Below are 19,118 nucleotides of genomic sequence, written 5' to 3' on the forward strand. Positions count from 1 at the left end.
TGGTTAATATGTGTTAACTAGAAATACATCCTATTTCTTCTTTTGTCAGATGTGCAACTATCCATTTTATGAAAAATCAGAAGAAACTCCTTGACAATTCCCTTTTCTGTTAAATGCACGTTTAGAAGTGAATATTTTGGAATCAGCATGCCAAATATTTTATCCCTGTTTTACAGTCTTGTCTTACAGAAAGTTAAGGCAACCGCGGTAAAGACAAGGAGAGAATTATAGTGAAGAAAGCCGAAGGGGAAAAGTTAATATCTGTTTCGTAACACTAACAAAAATAAAGCTACTGAAATGAAAAATAACTGTTCCTTTACGAAAGGAAAAACAATGAGAAGATTGGTGGTGCTGCCCATGTGTGGGTGTGTACGTGTTTATGTAATGTGGGAAAAATTTTCTAACAAACTAAGAATAGTGGTTAAATGTTTGTCCTCTTGGTAGTATCCTAGTCATGATGCAATTCTCAGCAAAATGTACTATAATTATACAGGGAAGTTGCTATTTGCATAGTGGAACACAATGTATTTTCCCTGGTTTCAAATCTTTTTTAGAGCAGAACGTCAAAAGAGAAAGGTTCATGTACTGTGTATTGGAGCACATTTGCTTGATGCATATAATGTACCTTCAAAGTGCAGAAGTAGCTCATTTCACTTCCATAATAAGAAGCCTACAAAAATGCTAAAATTCTTCAGGTGGTACGTATCACTGATTTTAGATAAAATCTGATACATAAAATGCAATATGTATTTATCTTGCTTTAGAGAGGGACTTAATTTCACTTACACCTCAGAGGAAGTGGTAGCAGAGTTGGACTTTTGAGAAGTCTGGAGTTGTCCTTCCCCTTCTTCTTCTGTTACCACATCGTATTTGTCTCTCCTCTGGCAGTCGCCTGCCTGTGCATCCTCGCAGTAACACTGCAACTTCAGGGCCTTTTCTTAGTCATGAAGCAATTTTCATCAAGCATTTGAAAGCTGTCTTTACTCTGTTCATGGTGATGGTATTTCTCAGTAGCTAAGTAAGAATTATGATAGTTTGACATTATCACCCATTGAGCCTAGTCTCACTATATGCTGATATGGACAAAGTCCTGGAATCAAGGAGTTTAGGAAAACTATGCAAAACCAGGCATGCAAAATGTAAATTATAGTACTTTCTTTTTTTTTCGCTGTGGAATTTGGGTAGAGACTTACTTAGCAAAGTTCATGCAGAATAGTCTTGGTAGACACAGTAGTGTCTTCTCAGTTTCTGTCCAGTACCTTAAGTGTGACTTTTTTTGTGCTTGAGAGCAGGCAAGGCTAATTTTCTTACTGCATTGCTAAAACATGACAAATGGCAATCTTGTCTAACCAGAACGGCAAAGCTCTTCTGTCAGCCAGTGCTTTTCTTTGTTTCCTAGTAAGTAAACATCCATACAAGAGTTGTAATGGACTATGGGGGAAAAGGTGTAAATCTAGCCATAGAACAAATTTTAGGCAGAATGGAGATTTTGAGCCAGATGGCATCACAAAAGCTTTATACACAGCAGTGTGGCTCAAAGACAGGTCTGTGGTTAATGGTGCTGTTTTTAAACTCATGTCTTTTTTTTCCTCCAAGATTGACTTAAACTCAGGGCTCTTCCGTTGTGCATTCGACATTTTCTTTTAGCTTGATCGGATGAGATTTAGGTTCATAGACTTTTATTTTATGGTGTTTCTCACTCAAGATGTAATCTATGATGGCCTCTTCAGGGTTTACAGCAGTGTGAGCATGTCACAGTAAAAAAAATATTTGTCCTGTAAAGCAATAACCTAACTATAATTTGGAAGTTCTGTCATAAGTAAACCTTCTCATGACCTCTGTATGCTGCCAGGGAAGGGCTTTTTAAAAAATTGCTCTCAAATATTCTGAGCCCAAAAAGGAAATTTCTGGTGGTTTGAGATAATTCAAGTAGTTGTGCATTTTTGTATAAAGTGATTTTATATTATTTTTGTATGAAGTGATATTTTTCAAAAAAGGTTACTCTTTTGTGTATTATTTGAGGTGTTGTGTTTTGGTTCTTTTCTTGCCTACTAGCATGATTTCACTCAGTGGCTAACTTAATTTGCTTTTGAATAAATGTTTTTTAGAAACAATGAATGTGATACAAAACCAACAATCCTATGTATACAAGCTTTTTTAATCCACCAGTTCCTTATTGAATAGACCAGTGTGCTTTCAGCATATCTTAGTGCAGTGCCTGAAAAAAAGTGTATGGTAGTCTTAACTGTAAATTGTATTATCCTGCCACTTTTTGTCCAAATCTGTCCAGAACTGGTGGGAGAGGGTTGATCTCAAGATCATATGGTCATGTTGGGTTTCGTAAGATGCTTGAAGTTTTCCACCATTGAAGTGTGAGAGTCAAATCAAACGGGTAAGTGAATGCACTTAAGCCATTTTCTTTATCAGAAAATCGAAACATGAAAAATGGCTATATTTTTCTAACAGGATTTAGGAAAATCACAAGCAGGTTACTTTGGCTATGCAGTTTTTTCGTGGCTGTGCCTACATAAGTGTATGTCCCACGTGCAGCCGAGCTCTCGCACAGGCAAGACTGGCAAGTGCAGCAAAGCCCCCCAAGACAGTACTGCTGTGAGTGTATTATGGGTTCTTGTGTGTAACATCCTGACTATAAGCAAGTGTCAAGAATTGTCCTATAAAATTTCGAGGTTGTTTGGTTTTTTTCAGTAAATTTAGAAATCTCTCCTTTAACATACTGAAAAAGAACTGTTAGTGTTTTCAAATGGCTTGAAATGCTTAATTAGCGGTATGTTAGATTTGCTCAAAGGTGAGATCTTGATGTTTTTGTTTGAAATGCAGCCGTGTAACCTCTGTAGAGGTGAGTCCCTGTGACAAAGTACTTGTTTAGTGCCTTTCTGTAGCCCTGTGTCCATCTCCAGTGCGGGCCTTCACATGCACACTGACCGAACAGGTTTTACTGCAGAGCTGTGAAGTGGCCCCTCCTCTGGGCTGAGCTGCCGCAATCCAAACAGTATTTACACAGCTTTGAGAGGCTGAAACGACTGTGGGAATTTTTTTTTTTTTTTCATCTGTTTCATAAATTTGAACTATTTCAGGTTTTAAGTTAGGCACTTCATAGCATCATTTGCATGGCAGAAGCTGTTACTGGCCTCCTGTCACTCTGATCTGTGCTGGGCCTGGGAGGTATAAAGAAATCAAATTAGCTGGGATGCAGCCATGTGTGTTTTGAGTTGTATGTGGAATGCAAACGTGCACTGGTCTGGGTGTGAACCAAGTTAATTTTGTGACTTCTGGATTTTGTGGTCCTGCTCTTTAGAAGTAGTAGCTAAGGAATTATTCTGTAAGTGCCAGGAATTACAATGAATAGTTTCCCCTGTTTAATCTTACATAATGTAAGATGTGTGTGTTATATTTTGTAATGCAGGCCTGGAGAAAAATCTCCTAGAATGAATTTCACATTTAATTCATGAATTGTTTTTTCCCCTTATACTGTCATCTAAACATGACATTATCAGATAAAATAATTTGCTGTACTGAAATGAAGCCATTCTTAGCACCAAGAAGGAGGGAAACCTGTATTTCCTTAGTGGCTCTCCATCTGTCTGGGAAAATTCTGCAAGTTCACTCCCAGCATCTCCCCTTTTTCCTTCTGTGCCTTTCCCACCCCAAGCATAGATAGTCCTGACCAATAACAGTGCTGACACAGATACCCTCCTTTCCTGTGCTGATTACACCTTTGACTCCTCAGTCTAGAGCTTGGTGCCAATTTGCAATTAGGGTTTTGTTTTCCGTGCCATATTTACCTAAGTCTGTGAAAACAGTAGTTGTGTTATAAAACTTACAGGGAGAGTTCTGTGTATCTGTAGCAAGTAGCTCCAAATATGTTAAACAATCCCTGGGGAGAAGTTCTTAGCCAAGTTTTAGAAGTTTTACCTCTTTATATGAAGCTTGAGGTCTGGTGTATTTGGGGGAGGGAAAGAAGAGAACAGGAGTCTTTCATTTTAGCTTTTCTGTATGAAATGCACATTGCACTAATGCTTCCCTGGAGCGCAGCCCAGTTAAACTGCAAAATTGGGGCAAGAAAAAAAAAGGAATGGTAAAATGCGAGATGAAATTCTCACTAGTGTTATCTCAAGGAAGGAACAGACAGACAGCGGCTGCAATGGTATAAATTAAGCATCTCAGTCCTTACAGTACTCTAAGCACCCCATGCAGCCTATCAGCAGGTACTCTGCTTAATAAAACTTCATCCTCTGACTTAATCAGTGAGATGCAGTGTGTTGAAAGACATCCTTTTGAGCACTCAGAATGATAAATGCATTAGCTTCACTGGCACATCTTTACTTGTTTGTGTTTTCTTCTCTCCTCACCCCCCACTGAAAGAAAAAAAGAGATTTCATCCTCTCTGAGATAGATGTTGCTTTGTCACTTGAGCTTCACTGTCACCTGGAGCTATTGCTGAGCTTTTGCCCAGCAAACTTTGTCTATATGGAAGACAGTTTTATGAGGGTGATAGATTTGAACTGTTTGTTTGCAAATATTTTCCAGTTTATTGTTCCTTTATATAGTAGTGCCAAGCATATTGTTTTGCAAACTGGAAAGAGGAAAACCCTCTGTCTCCTGAGGCTGTGTCGTTGTGATGTTTTATTATTTTGGAATGAATTATGTAAGAAAGGTACCGTATAGGGACTGCTTCATCCGTCACTGAAATAGGGTGCTGTATAATGGTATACAATATCTTAGTACAGAAAGCAAAGAACCTTTCAGTTGAAAGCAGGGGAAACTTTAAGCAGAATGCAGTAATCTTGAAATTTACCTGGGATCCAGAATAATAAATAACTTTTTTAAAACACCAGTTATTTTTAACTCTGGTAAGTTTTCAGGGATACTACAAGCTGAGGTCCAAATCTGATGTTTCTCTCCAACTCCACAGCAGTTCATTGACTCACAGTCTACCGGCCACAAACTCACCTGGAACAGCCACTCAAGAAACAAGTGACCTGCCAGTGGGTGTTTTGCAGAGGGGCTGCACTTGAGGTGGGCTGACTCAGGAGGACTGATTGAAATGCAGGCGATAAAAATCAAGTCTGCCCTCTATTTCACATCGCTTCTCCATGCAGAGTCTGAGTGTGACCATCCCAACCTTTCTTAATAGTTCATGGGTACTTGTTCAGTGCTGGTAGGGTTGAATATCTCCTGCTTAGCTGCTGCTGTTGCTGCTTCTTTCAACACATTCATGTTCTTCAGCTCTCATCCATACACGCTTCTTGATAAACCCGGCTTAGCTTCACATTTCAGAGGATTTCAGAACAATAGATGTGCCTACACACATGCCAGAAATACAGTACCTTTGAGATCACTATTTCTCTGATTGGTATATACAGCAGCATTCACTTTCATTCACTTTCCTTTTTTCTTTTCTTTTCTTTCTTTTTTCAGTAAAGTGATACTTGATGAACCCTTGGTTCTTCTCATTATTTCTTTCTAAAATCTGGTAATATAAACTCTTTGGAGTTCCTGGTGAAGCTTTCCTGATATTTGGAGGTATTTTGCTGTTCTTGCTGCAATTGATTGTTTGTTTCTCATGTTATGGATTAGGTGAGAATATTGTGTACCACTTCTGCCTATTGCAGGAAAAAAAACAACAACCCAGTGTTGATGAATCCAAAGGTGGTGGTTGTAGGATAGACACTGACTTCTTGTTACCAGAGCTTTCAGTAAAGCAGCAAATGTAGGCATGTTGTCACTTACAAATATGCTGCTTTTAAGCTCCATGTTTTATGCACAAACTTTCGGCAATGTGTGTGGCCACTGTTGATAAGGCTTCTATCACAACAGCCTGTGTGGTCAGGAAGACTGCTTTCTCCTGTTATTATCTCAAGAGTGGAGCTGAAATTATACACTTGAAATCTTTTATTTCCCCCTTTGCTGTGACCACCTCCAAACTACTTTTTGAGACCGAGACAACTTTTACTTCAGTCTTTGACTTTCAGGCTTTACTGACTATACGGAGGAGAGCTGCTCATGACGCCTTTGCTGCTGTGTGAGGATGACCAAATGGAGAGCAAATGTAATCTCAGTATAAATACTGCTTATAGGCAAGCTAAAGGATAAAATGTTTTCATTGCTGATTTTTAAGTGGTTCCAGAGACCTGGGGATGTACTGTGAGGTAACTGGAAAGGGTGCTTGGTTAGGTGGTATCAGGGCACACTACAGTTAAACAAAAGGGCTAATGAGCTACCAAAATTGAAACATCTATGTCAGGCAGGGACACACAATAAACTTCAGTTTAATTTAAAACAGAACTCTACAATCTGATGTTACAAGGCCTCATTTCTATACATATAAATACTGAATTGTACCTTAATCACAATAATCGTTGTGATTTTTTTTTTTTTCCTTACGTTGTTTGCTTGTCTGGGTTGATATGACTTACTTTCTTTGCCAAACCTCTGGGTACTAGTATACATCCATGTGGTGACTGCTTTACACTTAATTTTTATGGAACCCTAAAAGGGGCACATAAATATGTAATTGTGTAACTGCTGCTTATAACATCATTATAAATACAAAGCATTATTCATAAAATGTATAAATACCATTCCTTGGCCTGGTAGTTGGGATCAATGTAGAAGCCTTTCCATTAGTGTACTATGTAGCCATTGTGCAAGTGGTGGGAAATGGAGTTCCCCTCTTCCCAGCGTACTGTTTTGTGCCCTTACTGTGTGCCACTGGTGATGTTTCTGTTTTGCTGACATGTAGGTCCGATGCAAGTCATTAAGCTGTTGGTAGGTCTGTTCACAGATATTTCTGTTCATGTTTGTGATGGATACGCAACTCCATGATCTTTGAAGCCTGGCTGGTGGGTCAGGGATATGGTAGAAGCAGTTTGTCACTGCTGAAGCACACTTGTGCTAAGGTAGCATCCACCATGTTGTTACATGCAGAGGATATTGAAGAAGCAAGTGAAAAAGAAGCTACCCATGGATGTAAATAGGCAGGATATCAGATGGCTATAAGACACACCCTTGAGGAAGTGCAGATATACATATGTAGAGATCAGACCAGTAGCTGTGTTCAAATAAATATGTTGCTTTTAGACTGAGTACTGCTCTTTCTAGATGCAGCCAGCTATGTGTCTGCACGTGCTCTAAATCTTAGTGTGAGAATCCATACTGCACATGTGTTTTAAATTACTTATGTTAATGCCATATAAATAAAGTGTACGTGCTTAAGTCGTGCTTCCTATAATAACCTTGTTTTGGTTTTATTATTTTGAGCATTTCAAATTGACTTTGGGATGCCGGGCTTTCCCACAACTCGCATAAAATCCAACACTACAGGTAAACTGTAGCATGCAGTTGATCCAAAAAGGGGATACTGCTTTAATGAAGGAAAACTGATGGGTGGAGGAAAGGCTGGAAAGGGTGCTGTGGAGGTGTACAGTTGAGGGAAGGGAAAGGAAGGCACCGGTTTGCAGAATCTAACAGAATAGGAAAGTGGGCCATTTATCTGGGTCAAAGTAAAAAGATACCAAGTTTAAAATTTTTATTTCAGTTGGTCTATCAGTTTTAACAGCAGAGCATCAGTTCCTAACCTGTGTGAGATCATTGAAGCTCCATCTCTGAAGAGTGAATGTTTAGCTGTCAGAGTCATGGAGAGGCCAGCTTTTCTAAAACAACTGTAACACCACAGAGCTGTATTTATTTTGGTTTGACCCCTGGATTTTTCTTTAATTTACTTTGGATAGACAGACTTTTAATAAAACTTAAGCTGCTTTATATCACAGGCTTGTTGTTTTTAGGGTGGTTTTTGAACAAACAAAATTCTCTCTGTGCAGACTTCACTGGTGAACGAAATGAAGGCAACTGCCCTCTTGGCAGGTGTCCTCCCTCCCTTTGCCAGGACTGTTGCTTTTTAATGTTACTGTGACAAGTCGCTGTTACTTAGGGAAAAGATTGAGCGAGCATCAGGTTTTTCAAGGGTTGGATAATCTTCTGTATGAAGCGCCGAGTGGAAAGCTGAGCTGTGTTCAACTGCAGGCTTCCTGTGTGCTATCAGTGAAGTCATTCAAACTCCGTCTTAAGTGGATTGCTCGGAGAGTGGGAATAAAAATACCTCCTGCTTCACAAGGGTGTGGAGGCCTAACTTGGATGTGGGACTAAACTGCCAAACACTGCTGCCTGGGTAGGTGCTTTGGGACTGAGAGCAGCACACTGTTGCTCCGAGTTGCATCATGTGGCTGCAGTTTCTTGGGTTTGTGCAAACGGCAGCCATGTTCCCACCCGCTTTGACTAAGTGATGCTGGGTTGGTGATGGCAGCAATGGCATGATTTGTGCTAGGTTTAATTCAACAAGTCTGCTGGCCTTCTGTTTACAGGGGAAGATGCCTGTTTGTTAAACGAACTGGAGTGTTTAGTAATACCTGTCTGGGGAACTGCCCCTTCCGACTGCAGCCGGTGTTGCAGGTGTACGTAAAATGGCAAAACCGCTGTTTTCTCAAAGGTGTCACAGGTCGGGTTTTGGTGTGTCAGAATAAGTTGTGTCCTCGGGGCTTTGTGTTCTAGGTCACGTTACGTCACACACATCACATTTTGGCTCTAAATGCGACATCAGCAAGCCATGGGCACAGCTGCCTGTCCAAAAGGTGTGTGTGGAGTGGTGGTTAAGTGGTGTGGCAAAGGAGCTGGACATACAGCGCGTTTCTACGGTCTGTTAGGAAAACTTGTGGCAAAGTGGCTTCTCCATGTAAAACTGGTGGTGTGTCACAATGGACCTCGTGTTTGGGGATGGTGATTAATTATTCATCCTCTGAGGACCATTGCCCAGGTGCCTGCTCTTTCCTCTGGTCCTAACGGCAAGGTGGCTCTTGCTGTTTATGGTTTTGCTCTTCTTTACCCTTCCTCTGTTTAAACCCTCTGACAAAGGTCTCGATGTTGTTGCTGGGCTGACATTCACTATCTAAAACTGTATTTCTGGCAGGACATATTTACCTCTGCTCTTGGGCTAGCCCATGCCCTTGTTTGTCAGAGTCCTGAGAGAGCAATGCAAAGCCTTGCTCGTGAAACATGTCTTTATTCCCATTTGTCACCAGGAGTCCAGCGTTGCCCTGTTACGGATGGGGTCTGTACTGCAGGCAGCAGCGTGTTTGCCCCGTGTCCTGCAGCATCACTGTCCTAGCAAATCTACTTTGTCTTGCTTACTTTTTGGCTGCCAAAAGAAGTGGCAGAGGATTTTATTAGTGATGGTGGTGCTTTGGTGGACTCTTTAGGGCCAGGGCCGGGGTACTGCCTCCCTCCTACCCCGCCGCTGCTTGCAGACCTGCTACAGCCCCGCAGCATTTCTCTGAAGCGCCCTGCGAGGCGCCCAGGGCGGAGAGGGTTGTACGACCCGACCCCGGCCCCGGCCCCGCTGCCTCTGCGGGGCGGCGCCCTGGCGAGTCGCCGCGGCCTTCTCCGGTCTGAAAGGACCGGTTCAGGGGCAGCCCCGGGCGGGGCGGGCGGAGGAGCTGCGGCGGCCGCCCGCCCCCAGCGCCGCTGCCCATTGGCGGCGCCGGGCGGGGGCCGGGCCGGGGCGCTCGGCGAAGCGGGCGGCTGCTGGCCGGGGAGAGCGGCGGAGAGGCCGGGCCGTGCCGTGCCGTGCCCACCGGCGCCCCGGCGTTCCCCGGCTCCGTTGTGCTCGGCTGCGCCGCGCTCCTCCCGCCGTACCATGGTTGGGGACCACTGCAGCCTGCCCGGTGAACGGCCCGTCCTCGCCCAGAGTCCCAAACCCGGATTAAGCTGCAAAATGGTCCTGCAGGCGGTGGGCAAAGTGCTGCGGTAAGGAGGGGTCCGCCGGTGGCGGCGGGCGGGCGGGCAGGGTGGCTGCCCCGCGGGGCTCCCGTGGGCGAGTGCGTGTGTGTGAACGGGGGGTTCCCCCAGGAACGTCTGTGCGGCCCTGGGAGGAGCGAGAAGGGAGCTGGAGCTCAAGTTAAATCTGGCCCGGGTGCCTTGTTCTACTCAGCTCCTCTCCTGTCTGGAGGAGGGAGGCTGCTTTTGGCTCCCTCTGGATCTTGTGTAAGCAGTCTGGGAGGGTGGAAGCTGGAATATCAATAGCTGCTTGGAGAGAAACATTTGTCCACCCATAAGACTGCGGTCCAGTTTTGTTTGTGCTCCCCAAGAACTGAATTTCCAGGACGTAAGCAGACAGTGAAGGTCCTGACTTTCCTGAATTAAGGAGTCTGACCAAGACACTACATATGCTCTGGCATGTTTTCTACAGAAATGTCGTAAGATGAGGGGAAAAAATTGCTCATGTAGCTCAGAAGGACTTGTGTGAACACTGAGACGTGTATGACTACTGAGACCAAAACCAGACTCTTTGGCAAAGGATGCACAGTAATTTGATTCAGAGGAGTTCTGACCCGTTCTGGTTTGCAGGGAGGAACGTCACCACAAATATTAGGACTAGCAGCCTTGCTCTTCAACAACTGCAGCTTTTTATTTTGGTTAAGTGTGTTCAGATATTTTTCTGGGATCTATGAAAAATGACAGTGCTGCTCCAAAAAGGAGCCTTGTTCCTCCAGTGTAACTTTATTTGGCAAGCTTTCGTTTGTCCCTGTTTCCTACTATTGGTTGGCAGTTGTTAAATGTTTGTCCACAGAAACATTATCCCTCTCTTCCTCTGTTGACTCATGTCTCCTCTCTTCCCAAGCGAGTTTAGGGGAGCCATTTATTAAAGCAGAGCGTTCTGATCACAGAGGCTAGGCTCTGGCTGTGACTTAAACGAGAGAAGTTCATTGGGCTTGAAGTAGGCTTTGTGAGAAGAACTGCTTAGAGTTACTCTTAAAGAAGTGCTGTGTTGCAGTACTTTTTGGTTGCCCTGGTATATTTTTTTTTGTTGTTAGAAATACTTTCCTGTAGAAAACATTAAGGAATTCAGGTTTCTTTTTCAGCTTTTTTAATAAGTTTAACATTCCTTCTTTACATGTTTTTGGGGGTGGTGGTGTCCATAATTCAATATGGTGTTACACAGCTGGTCATATCATAAAATCCTTTGGCCAGCAGCTTGCTATTCATGCTGTGAACCCTTTGAAGTTTTTGGTAGCTGTTCTATTGGCAGCACTCCCAGATGTAAATAGATGGGTGCCTCTGTAGGGGAGAATTGCCAAACCTTTTGTTCAGCATCTATGGCAGTTTATTTTGAAGTTTAGGTAACTTCCTGTGACCTAGCAGTGAAACATATATTTTTATGATTTGTTCAGTGCACACTTTTGAAAAAATATAACATAACCTTGTCCTTTCTCTTCTAACTGGGGTACGTGCAGAAAATGTGCATAATTTTATTTGCTTTTTTCCCCCCTGAGGTTTATTTTCTACATACACTATAAAACTGCTGCGGAAGCAGGAAAAAGTTATTGTTATACATGAAATATTTTGGGCTTGGGAATTAATCGCATAACTTTATTTTGCTAACCTGTTACTAGATGGGAGTGATTACTATTTTGTAGTAGAGGTTTTTTAATGTATCTTTTCATTCTGGGTTAGCTCCTTTTGCACCCAGATAGAGAGAAATGTGAAGTTACAAAAACTTTTCTTAGATGCTAGACTGGTTCTCTTATTTCTTGTCTTGAATATACTTCAGATGCTGTATCTGTCTTTATGTGTGTTGCTTCATCTTGCTTTTCTTCAGTTTTTTTTTTTAATGTAAAATATAAACTCATCCTATGCTGCAAAGAGCTCAGTCAGCATGAGAGTACAGGTACTAGCTAGGAGCCTAGGTAAATACTAAGTCCAATCAAAGTTTCCTTATTGCAGAAATCGGGTATTAGTGCTTAAGAAAGTGTGAGCCCAGTGATTGTGAAAGAAGGAACCACATGGGACCTTGTTTAGGCCAAAAATTGTGGCTTGTTGGTGACAGCTGTGGTGGGATTTCTTTGAATGTAGGCATCCATAGCTGAGTTTTGTCTACTTTATTGTTGGTAGAGAATAGAGAGGTTACAGATGTGGTTGAATGCAGAGGTGCGATGCCAGCCTGATACAGATTGACCAGCTCGCTTGCTAGCGCTTATGTTGTAGTCATATGAACTTACATGAGATGAATCCCACATTACTGTAATGGTTTATCATGTATTTCAGAGTAAGTGAAGGACAAAGGGTATCAAATACCACTCGGTTTGCTCAGTTAAGCTCAGTTGTTTAAACAGTATGATTTTCCTCCATAGCATTTTTTTTGTATATTATTTACATGAGTTGTATGTACTTTAAGTAACTCGGTCTCTTGAAGCTTTTAACATGCGAGTTGTTTTCATTAGTTAGTAGGACTAAGTCCTCTTAGCTGCTGGGTGCCAAATAGTGTCTGTGTCACACACTAGTAATAACAGCTGCTGAAGGAAAAATCAGTACAGGGAGGAAACAAGGAGGGAACTGTGAGGAAGCAAAAACCTTTCACAAGAAGAAGCAGCAGCCCTGAGAAGAGTTAAAAGAGCGTGGGGAAAGACAACTGAACCAGAAAGGGGGGAAAATCTAACAAAAGCAACAGATGTGCTCTCAGCCCTTCTAATTAATTTTTTATGAAAACTACTGTTAGGTTTATTCCTCTTTCAAATTATTAGTGATTCAGCTATGAAGAACTCTGGAGATGCTTGTATCTTTCATCATATGGGTTAGTAAACTGTGTTTAACACTTCAGGGATGGGTCCAAGACTACACACTTGTAATGATTAAAAAAAATTAAAATACCATTAGGAAAGTGTCATCTCCACTTTAAATTCACCATAGCATAGCTGAGATGAAGTTATGTGTCTTCCTTAGCATAGTGTTTAATTAGGGCTTTTGTTTCACTTCAGATGTTTTGGCAATATGTTAATCTCATTTTTCTCCTCTCCTGTTATGAATTGTGTAATTATTTAGCCCATGGTTAGTGAGGAAAAAAAAATCAAAATGGATGCAGTTTTCCTGTTGTTTTTTTTTGGTGTTTTTTTGTTTTGTTTTGTTTTCTAAAAGTTGGTGGTTCTGGAGAGAAGTAGAAGAGGAAAGGGAAAAAAGTACAATGAAAAACCTTAGAATATTATTCTACTTTTTAACATTAATTGTTCAAGATTTTTGTGAGGCAGCTGATTACTGTTAGCTTCCTTGCAGAGGTGTGCTTTTTACTGGCCTCAAGCAGCACGAGTGGAAGGAAGACTGAGATACATGAGAGATCTCCCCTCTTTGGTCCCAGTGGGTAACTAAGTTGGCAGTAAGCGTTCTTCAGAGCCACATGCTGATGACTTCAGGACACGATGTTCACTGCCTGTGCCAGTGCTTGAATCCTGATTCAGATGCTCGACTGCAGCTCAGAACTGCAGCGCGTTTGCTGTGCCATGGCACTTCGTGTCCTATGCAAGCGATTTTCAGAGATGACTACTCATGCAGCTTCATAATCGGTGTGTTTCTTTTTAAGTCTCCAGTGAAACAGAGTCCCTCTGGGATAGTTGACTAATAATTGGTGATATGGTGTCAGGAAACAGGAATGATGTGGGCTACAGAGTTGTGACGTCATTGTGTAATGACTTCTGATAAAGTACAGTATGGTTTATTTGTACACATAGTCCAGGATGAGTGTGGGAATAGATAACTGAAAACTCCTCTTTCTCATAAGAGCCTCCCTTCTTACAGCAATGTGCAGGATTTATTTGGATACCAACCAAAAAAATAAAACGGCCAATCCCTCTCTTTTTGGGCAGGTGTGGCACTGGCATTACTGACAAAGTGGAATTTTTACAGGTACTTTTCAAGAGTGTAGTAATTTGTTTTCAGTGGTAGTGTGATAATGATTGCTTCAGTCAGCTAACTTCGCAAGTTTGTCTTGGGATCCTGGATGGTGCTATATATTTTTACATCCAGCACTTACAAGTTTTTGAAGAATTAAATTCCTGCTGTTCCTTACATAATTCATAGCAAGATCAGAAAGAAACCAGGTGAATTCTGACATTGGATTCTGTTTTTTAAGTGATCATGCAAAGTCGTCTTAAATGTGTTCATGAAATGGGACGTAGGTGGGTAGAAGCAGAGCATGTTTGACGTGGCTGCCTCTTCTCCACTGCCTTGACTCTCATTGCTGAAGATAGCTGTTGTCTGTGATGCTTGTGTGTATTGACAGGACTAAAGCAAATATTTAAAAAATCAATCTTGTTTTATCCTTATTTAGGTAGAAGCATTTTTCAATAATTTATTCTGGTCTACAGTATTAGAAAGTAATTAGGAAGAGCTAATCTGAATAATGTCTGGGTACCGGCAGAAGAGAAGGGATGGAGGACAGTGTGTAGGGAAGGGGCTTATAGGCAAAATGCTCTTCAGAACCATGTCAGCTATTTTTATCCCGTTCTTTTTCTTCTTCCCACAACTTTCCATTGTACCAAAATAGTTCAAAATGTTTATGGTTCTGGGTAACTGACATCACTAACTGTCATGCTGTGTCTTGCTGAATATTTCTGTAACAGGAGCTGATTCCTTGTTCATTGACAGCCTTTTGGGACTCTCACCCAGCTACTCGGAAAGGACTGTTGCCGCTATGGGGCAGTAACATCTTGTGCTTTGGAAAGGTGTGACCAGGCAGGAGGGGCTTTGTGGTAGCTCTTCTGTGCATACGAAAGCACAGATATGCTTTTGGAGATGGTTCTTCAACAGGAGTGTCCTGTCCTTGGGACAGAGCAGGTTGCAGTGGAGGTAAGTCTGAGTGGTATTGCCAGCCTAGTGGACTCATCCGGCTGGGATGTGCCCTCCAGAGGAGTGGCTCTCCCTTCTTGTGCAGATGGGTGTTCTCCAGCATACGCAGGTAGCAAAGTGTCTTCTGGTGGTGGCTGCAAAACTTGTAGTGCTCTGCTTAATGTTCAGCCCCACTATGAGCTGTCAGATATTTCTGTCAAAGCCATTCAGCAACCTGGTCTCCTCCTAAAGCTCAGGACTTGATGCTGTGTCTCACCGGTGGTCCAGTGAGCCATGCACTTCTCCATTTCTTTGGGATAGTTGTCCATTTGTTCACCTGTATTCGCCACAGGAGGGCCATGACCCTGGTGCATTTATGAAAGTTGGGGAACCACATACAGTATATTAACTTAATGAAGAAGTTGGTGTCAGAGGTACTTAAAACATTGAGCTGTATTTTGGTTACATGTTCTACATCCTGTGAAGCGATAGCCAGAGGGAGAGGACTGCTAAAATTCTTCTTTGTGTTGAAATAACCCCGTGAGGTGTTTCCAGAGCTAGTACAGGAGGGGTACCTGCCCCAAGGTTTAACAGCATTTTTCTCTGTTTTGGGGCAAAAGTATGCTTTTCTCTGAAGATCCCTCCTGGACACTTTAAGAAGAATAGATTTTATTGTAATGTCAAACATCTGAAATTATTCACCCTTCTTTTATCTTGTTTTCTTGGTACGCATCTGTTTTATTATAGGATTTGCTCCAGATTTTAGCGGCTTGTTTCTGCCTGGAAGATGATTTCAGTTTATATACACGCAAAGTATGAGCATGCAGCATTCATCCTTCTAGGAGTTGACTGTGATTCCTGGTTTGCGTCTTTGTTTCCTGTATTGAAATAGACCATTTTTCTGGTGCTGTTCTTTATGGTGAAAGTATCTACTTCACAATTAATTTCTATCTGCTGTTCTCTGGTATCTCAAACCATCTGTGCACTTCAAGGTCTATACCAAGTAAGTTTGTAGGAGGAAAAAAAAAATCCTCTGTAGGAGGAAAAAAAAATCCTCTGTAGAAGAGCTCTTCTCTTTCCTTTCTTGATGATCTTTGCTGAAGTGATGTGTTAGGAATGCAGTCTCCCACCGGTTGTTGCCCTGTCTCTAAGATGGCTAAGACAAAATGTATCCATTCCCCTATCATACATCTTTCTCTGTGACTTGCACCAAAACTGAGTTTGAGAAAGTGTGCTTTTGCTGAGGGGAGGTTTCTAATCCTTTTTCTTAATCCCTGGTTCTGTGGGGCTCAACGGAACCTTAACTAAGACTTCACCAAACCGCTGTTAGAGAAGATGAGATGTTACTTTTCTTCTAAGAGCTGCCAGCACCTAGTCTCTGGAAAGAGAAGGGTACTGGACGTATGAATTAACCTTGTCTTCCAGTTTTCTGAAGAAAAAACACTTCTTGGAGTTAATGGAGTCCATTAACAATGGAGTTAGGTTGTTTGAGCTTGTCAGAAAATGCCGCTCTTTTAATTTTCCAAGTTGATTTCTGTCTGGTACTGAAATAAGTTTAGAAGTGCTTTTGCTCAGACAGCATGGACTGGTGATAGCAGATGCTCCCCAGGTGAAAGGAACATTGTGGATGTCTGTGTAATTCCTTTTATTTTTAAAAAAGGAAGAATCAGCAGTGAGCACAGCTGTCCTCAGAAAGGCAAGTAGTGACAGAACAGAATATTAAAACTCTTAGGACAGCATAATACCTGAAAAAAATTATCTCGCTACATCATACAAAGTACATGGAGTTAATGAAGAAAGAAGGCTTAGGCTTCTTCATGGTGAACTATGAAAATTCGCACACAGGAGAGATGATGTTAGGTGCACTTCGTAGCTCCACTCACACTCCAGACACTTACCCAGATCTGCTCTTCAGTCCAATGTGACCACAGATCCCCGATTCACACCACCAAAGCCTTAGAGGGATAAGTGCTGACAATCAGCAGGATGCATTTGGCAAGACAGGGGAAAGGAAATTGTGATAAACTAGGTCTTGCTGATTCTTCATTATACGAAGTCCTCAATTTTGATGTGACTGCCTTATTTCTTCAGTACAAACCTGTGCAGGGAAAAGATAAAGTTGAGGTCTTGAGACCACCATCTGTGTGGGACAGAAGGGAAACTGTTTTCTGTCTCAACTGAAATATTTATTTTTCTGTTCTTTTTCAGCATACAAAGCTTTTTTCATGTCTAGGTACATCATTCAAATACATGAAAAATTTGGGTTGTGGACAGGTTTGTTGGTTTGTTTTTTAAATCCACACATTTTATTTAGTATTCGAGCTAACTAATCTGTTAAGTGATTTCAGTTGCAAACTTTTTGAGGATTCCTGTTGATTTTTAAGTAGAGACTTAAATACTGAGAAGAAACTGAATTGCCCAATAATGATAGTAAACTACTGTGTTGAGAGAGACTTCACTGGTTAGGGACCATCTTTCATTTCTTCACAGTGAAAGTACTAGTGCACGCATGACTAGTATGGTTACATCTCTGCGAAACCAGTATGAACTGTCGGTTGCTGCCAGGAATTGAAACAGAGCAATGCAGGCTCTGTTTGAAAAGAGTTAGCTGGTCATAACCATCCCTTGTTTTGAGGTGTGATGTTGAGTTGCAAAAGCCAGTGTAAAAGCACAACTTCACATTGTGTTTTGAGGAAGAATCTTAGATGTTGGTCTCTGCTTGTGTGAACTGATTAATTGCAAATCCACATGAATGGTTAAAGATATTGCTTGTCATTTGCACGTGCAGCCAAGGGAACGAAACAAATTCAGCGCACAACTATGCATCTAATTTTAATACTTATTTTTGAAAATTACTAGTCTTCCTTAACCAATTTCTTGGCTGCGCTTTCAGCATTTAATTAAAAGGATGAATTTGTCTTTCAGCAAGCCCTTGGAGGTAACAGTACAAGTTTGAATATATCTATTTTTTGGGGGTTTTCTGATTGCTAATGGATCAGTACACACCTCTAAAGATGCTTCTGCTTAAGCTTTTCGGTCTCCCTTGGTGTATCCTGAAAAGTAATAAATTAGGGTTGGGAATCACTGCTGTCTAATGAGCTAATTAACAGTGGCTGATCTAACTGTACCAGTAATTAAACGATTATCCATCCTACTATTTTTTCAATCAGTCATTCAAATATTCTTTAATTTGACCCATGATTCCATACAGTTTGTATTTTAAATAGATTTTTCTTCCTCTATTGTACAGAAAGCAAAACTTTAAAGTGCTGTTTTCTAGGAAATACTGGAACAGCTGTGTGCCGTTGATGACAAAACTGAACAAAGAGCATTGCATCATTCTGTCGCAAAGTTTAAAAATTAACTACACATTAGATTAGTGAATGTTTTGTATATACCATTTGTTAATGAAAGTTACTTAACTAAGATAATGCTTTGATTCCTTTTACCTTCAACTCTGTCTTAGCCTGTAAGGAGACACAGTTCCTGCCTTCTAACTGTGGATTTCAGGTTTTTTGTTTAACAAGATAGTTCCTACTAAGACTTAAAGGCACCATTTCACATCACAGGATCTCATCTCAGGCATGCAAGGAGAGATGGGACTTCCCTGAACTAACTTTGGTTTAAATTAAAGCCAAAATATTAAGAAAAGAAAAAGATCCATTTTTGATCTTCAAAGCTGCCATTGAGACAGAACTGACCTTGACCCATGGTCATTTCTGGTAAATAAATATGCTTCCTAATTAAAATGCTGTAGTTAATTTTAAGTGTAAGAGATGAGTCTGTGGAGCTGTATCAAGTGGCTGAAAAGTTCAGGTGGGGCTTTTTCTTCACATTGGTGTTTCTTTGCCCAACCTGTTCAATAACTAGTGACTGAGTAGGTAATTGAATTCCTCACAGCTGCGTGTCTCAAAGCAACAAGATGCACATGTGTGTGCTAGTACAGATGCTTTAAAAGTGAGTTTACAGGTGCAGGCATGCAAAATTGCTTATGAATAGTGAAAACAACTTCCAGTTTTTTCCTATGCTATATATGTAATTGAGTTTATATTGTTTACTGAAGTTCCTACAAAAAAGCCAAGATGTTTAAAGTTGTTACCTGTGTTTCTGTGTACACTCTCAGTTCTGGTGAGCCCTAGCACTTTTCTGTCCTATTAAACTGTGTTTATGTGAAGGATTCAGCTGTTGCTGTCCTGCCTACTGTGTGATTGATTACATATAGATGACTTTCCGAAGGTGGAACTGTAGTAGCAAGGCAGGTGATGAATTTGTTTTCACTCTCTTCCCAACAAAACCAACTAACTTATCCAACCAATGCAAGACACTTTTTCTGCCTAAATAGTTGTAATTTGCCTGGTCCTGCCAGAAGTAAAAAAAGACAGTCCTTTACTGTTTCTTGCCTCTGGGGAGCTGAGCAGAGAGACAACAACTATGACTGAGCTCAGCTGCAA

At 41.4% G+C, this 19,118-nt stretch overlaps 1 protein-coding gene across 3 annotated transcripts in view; it reads left to right on the forward strand.

The window, feature by feature from the left end:
* Positions 1-19,118, forward strand: part of MOB2 (MOB kinase activator 2) — a 119,512-nt gene that overhangs the window by 77,085 nt on the left and 23,309 nt on the right. The window contains exon 1 of one of the 3 annotated variants that reach the window (XM_082485984.1): positions 9,503-9,819. The exons of the other annotated variants lie outside the window; for them this stretch is intronic. Coding sequence (XP_082342110.1) covers positions 9,710-9,819 — 110 coding nt within the window. The 5' untranslated portion in view covers positions 9,503-9,709. Of the gene's footprint in view, positions 1-9,502; positions 9,820-19,118 lie in introns of those variants that run through there. 3 annotated transcript variants of the gene reach the window in all.

Source organism: Vanellus vanellus (assembly GCF_965231255.1).
Source record: "Vanellus vanellus genome assembly, chromosome: 6".
NCBI classification, from domain to species: Eukaryota; Metazoa; Chordata; class Aves; order Charadriiformes; family Charadriidae; genus Vanellus; species Vanellus vanellus.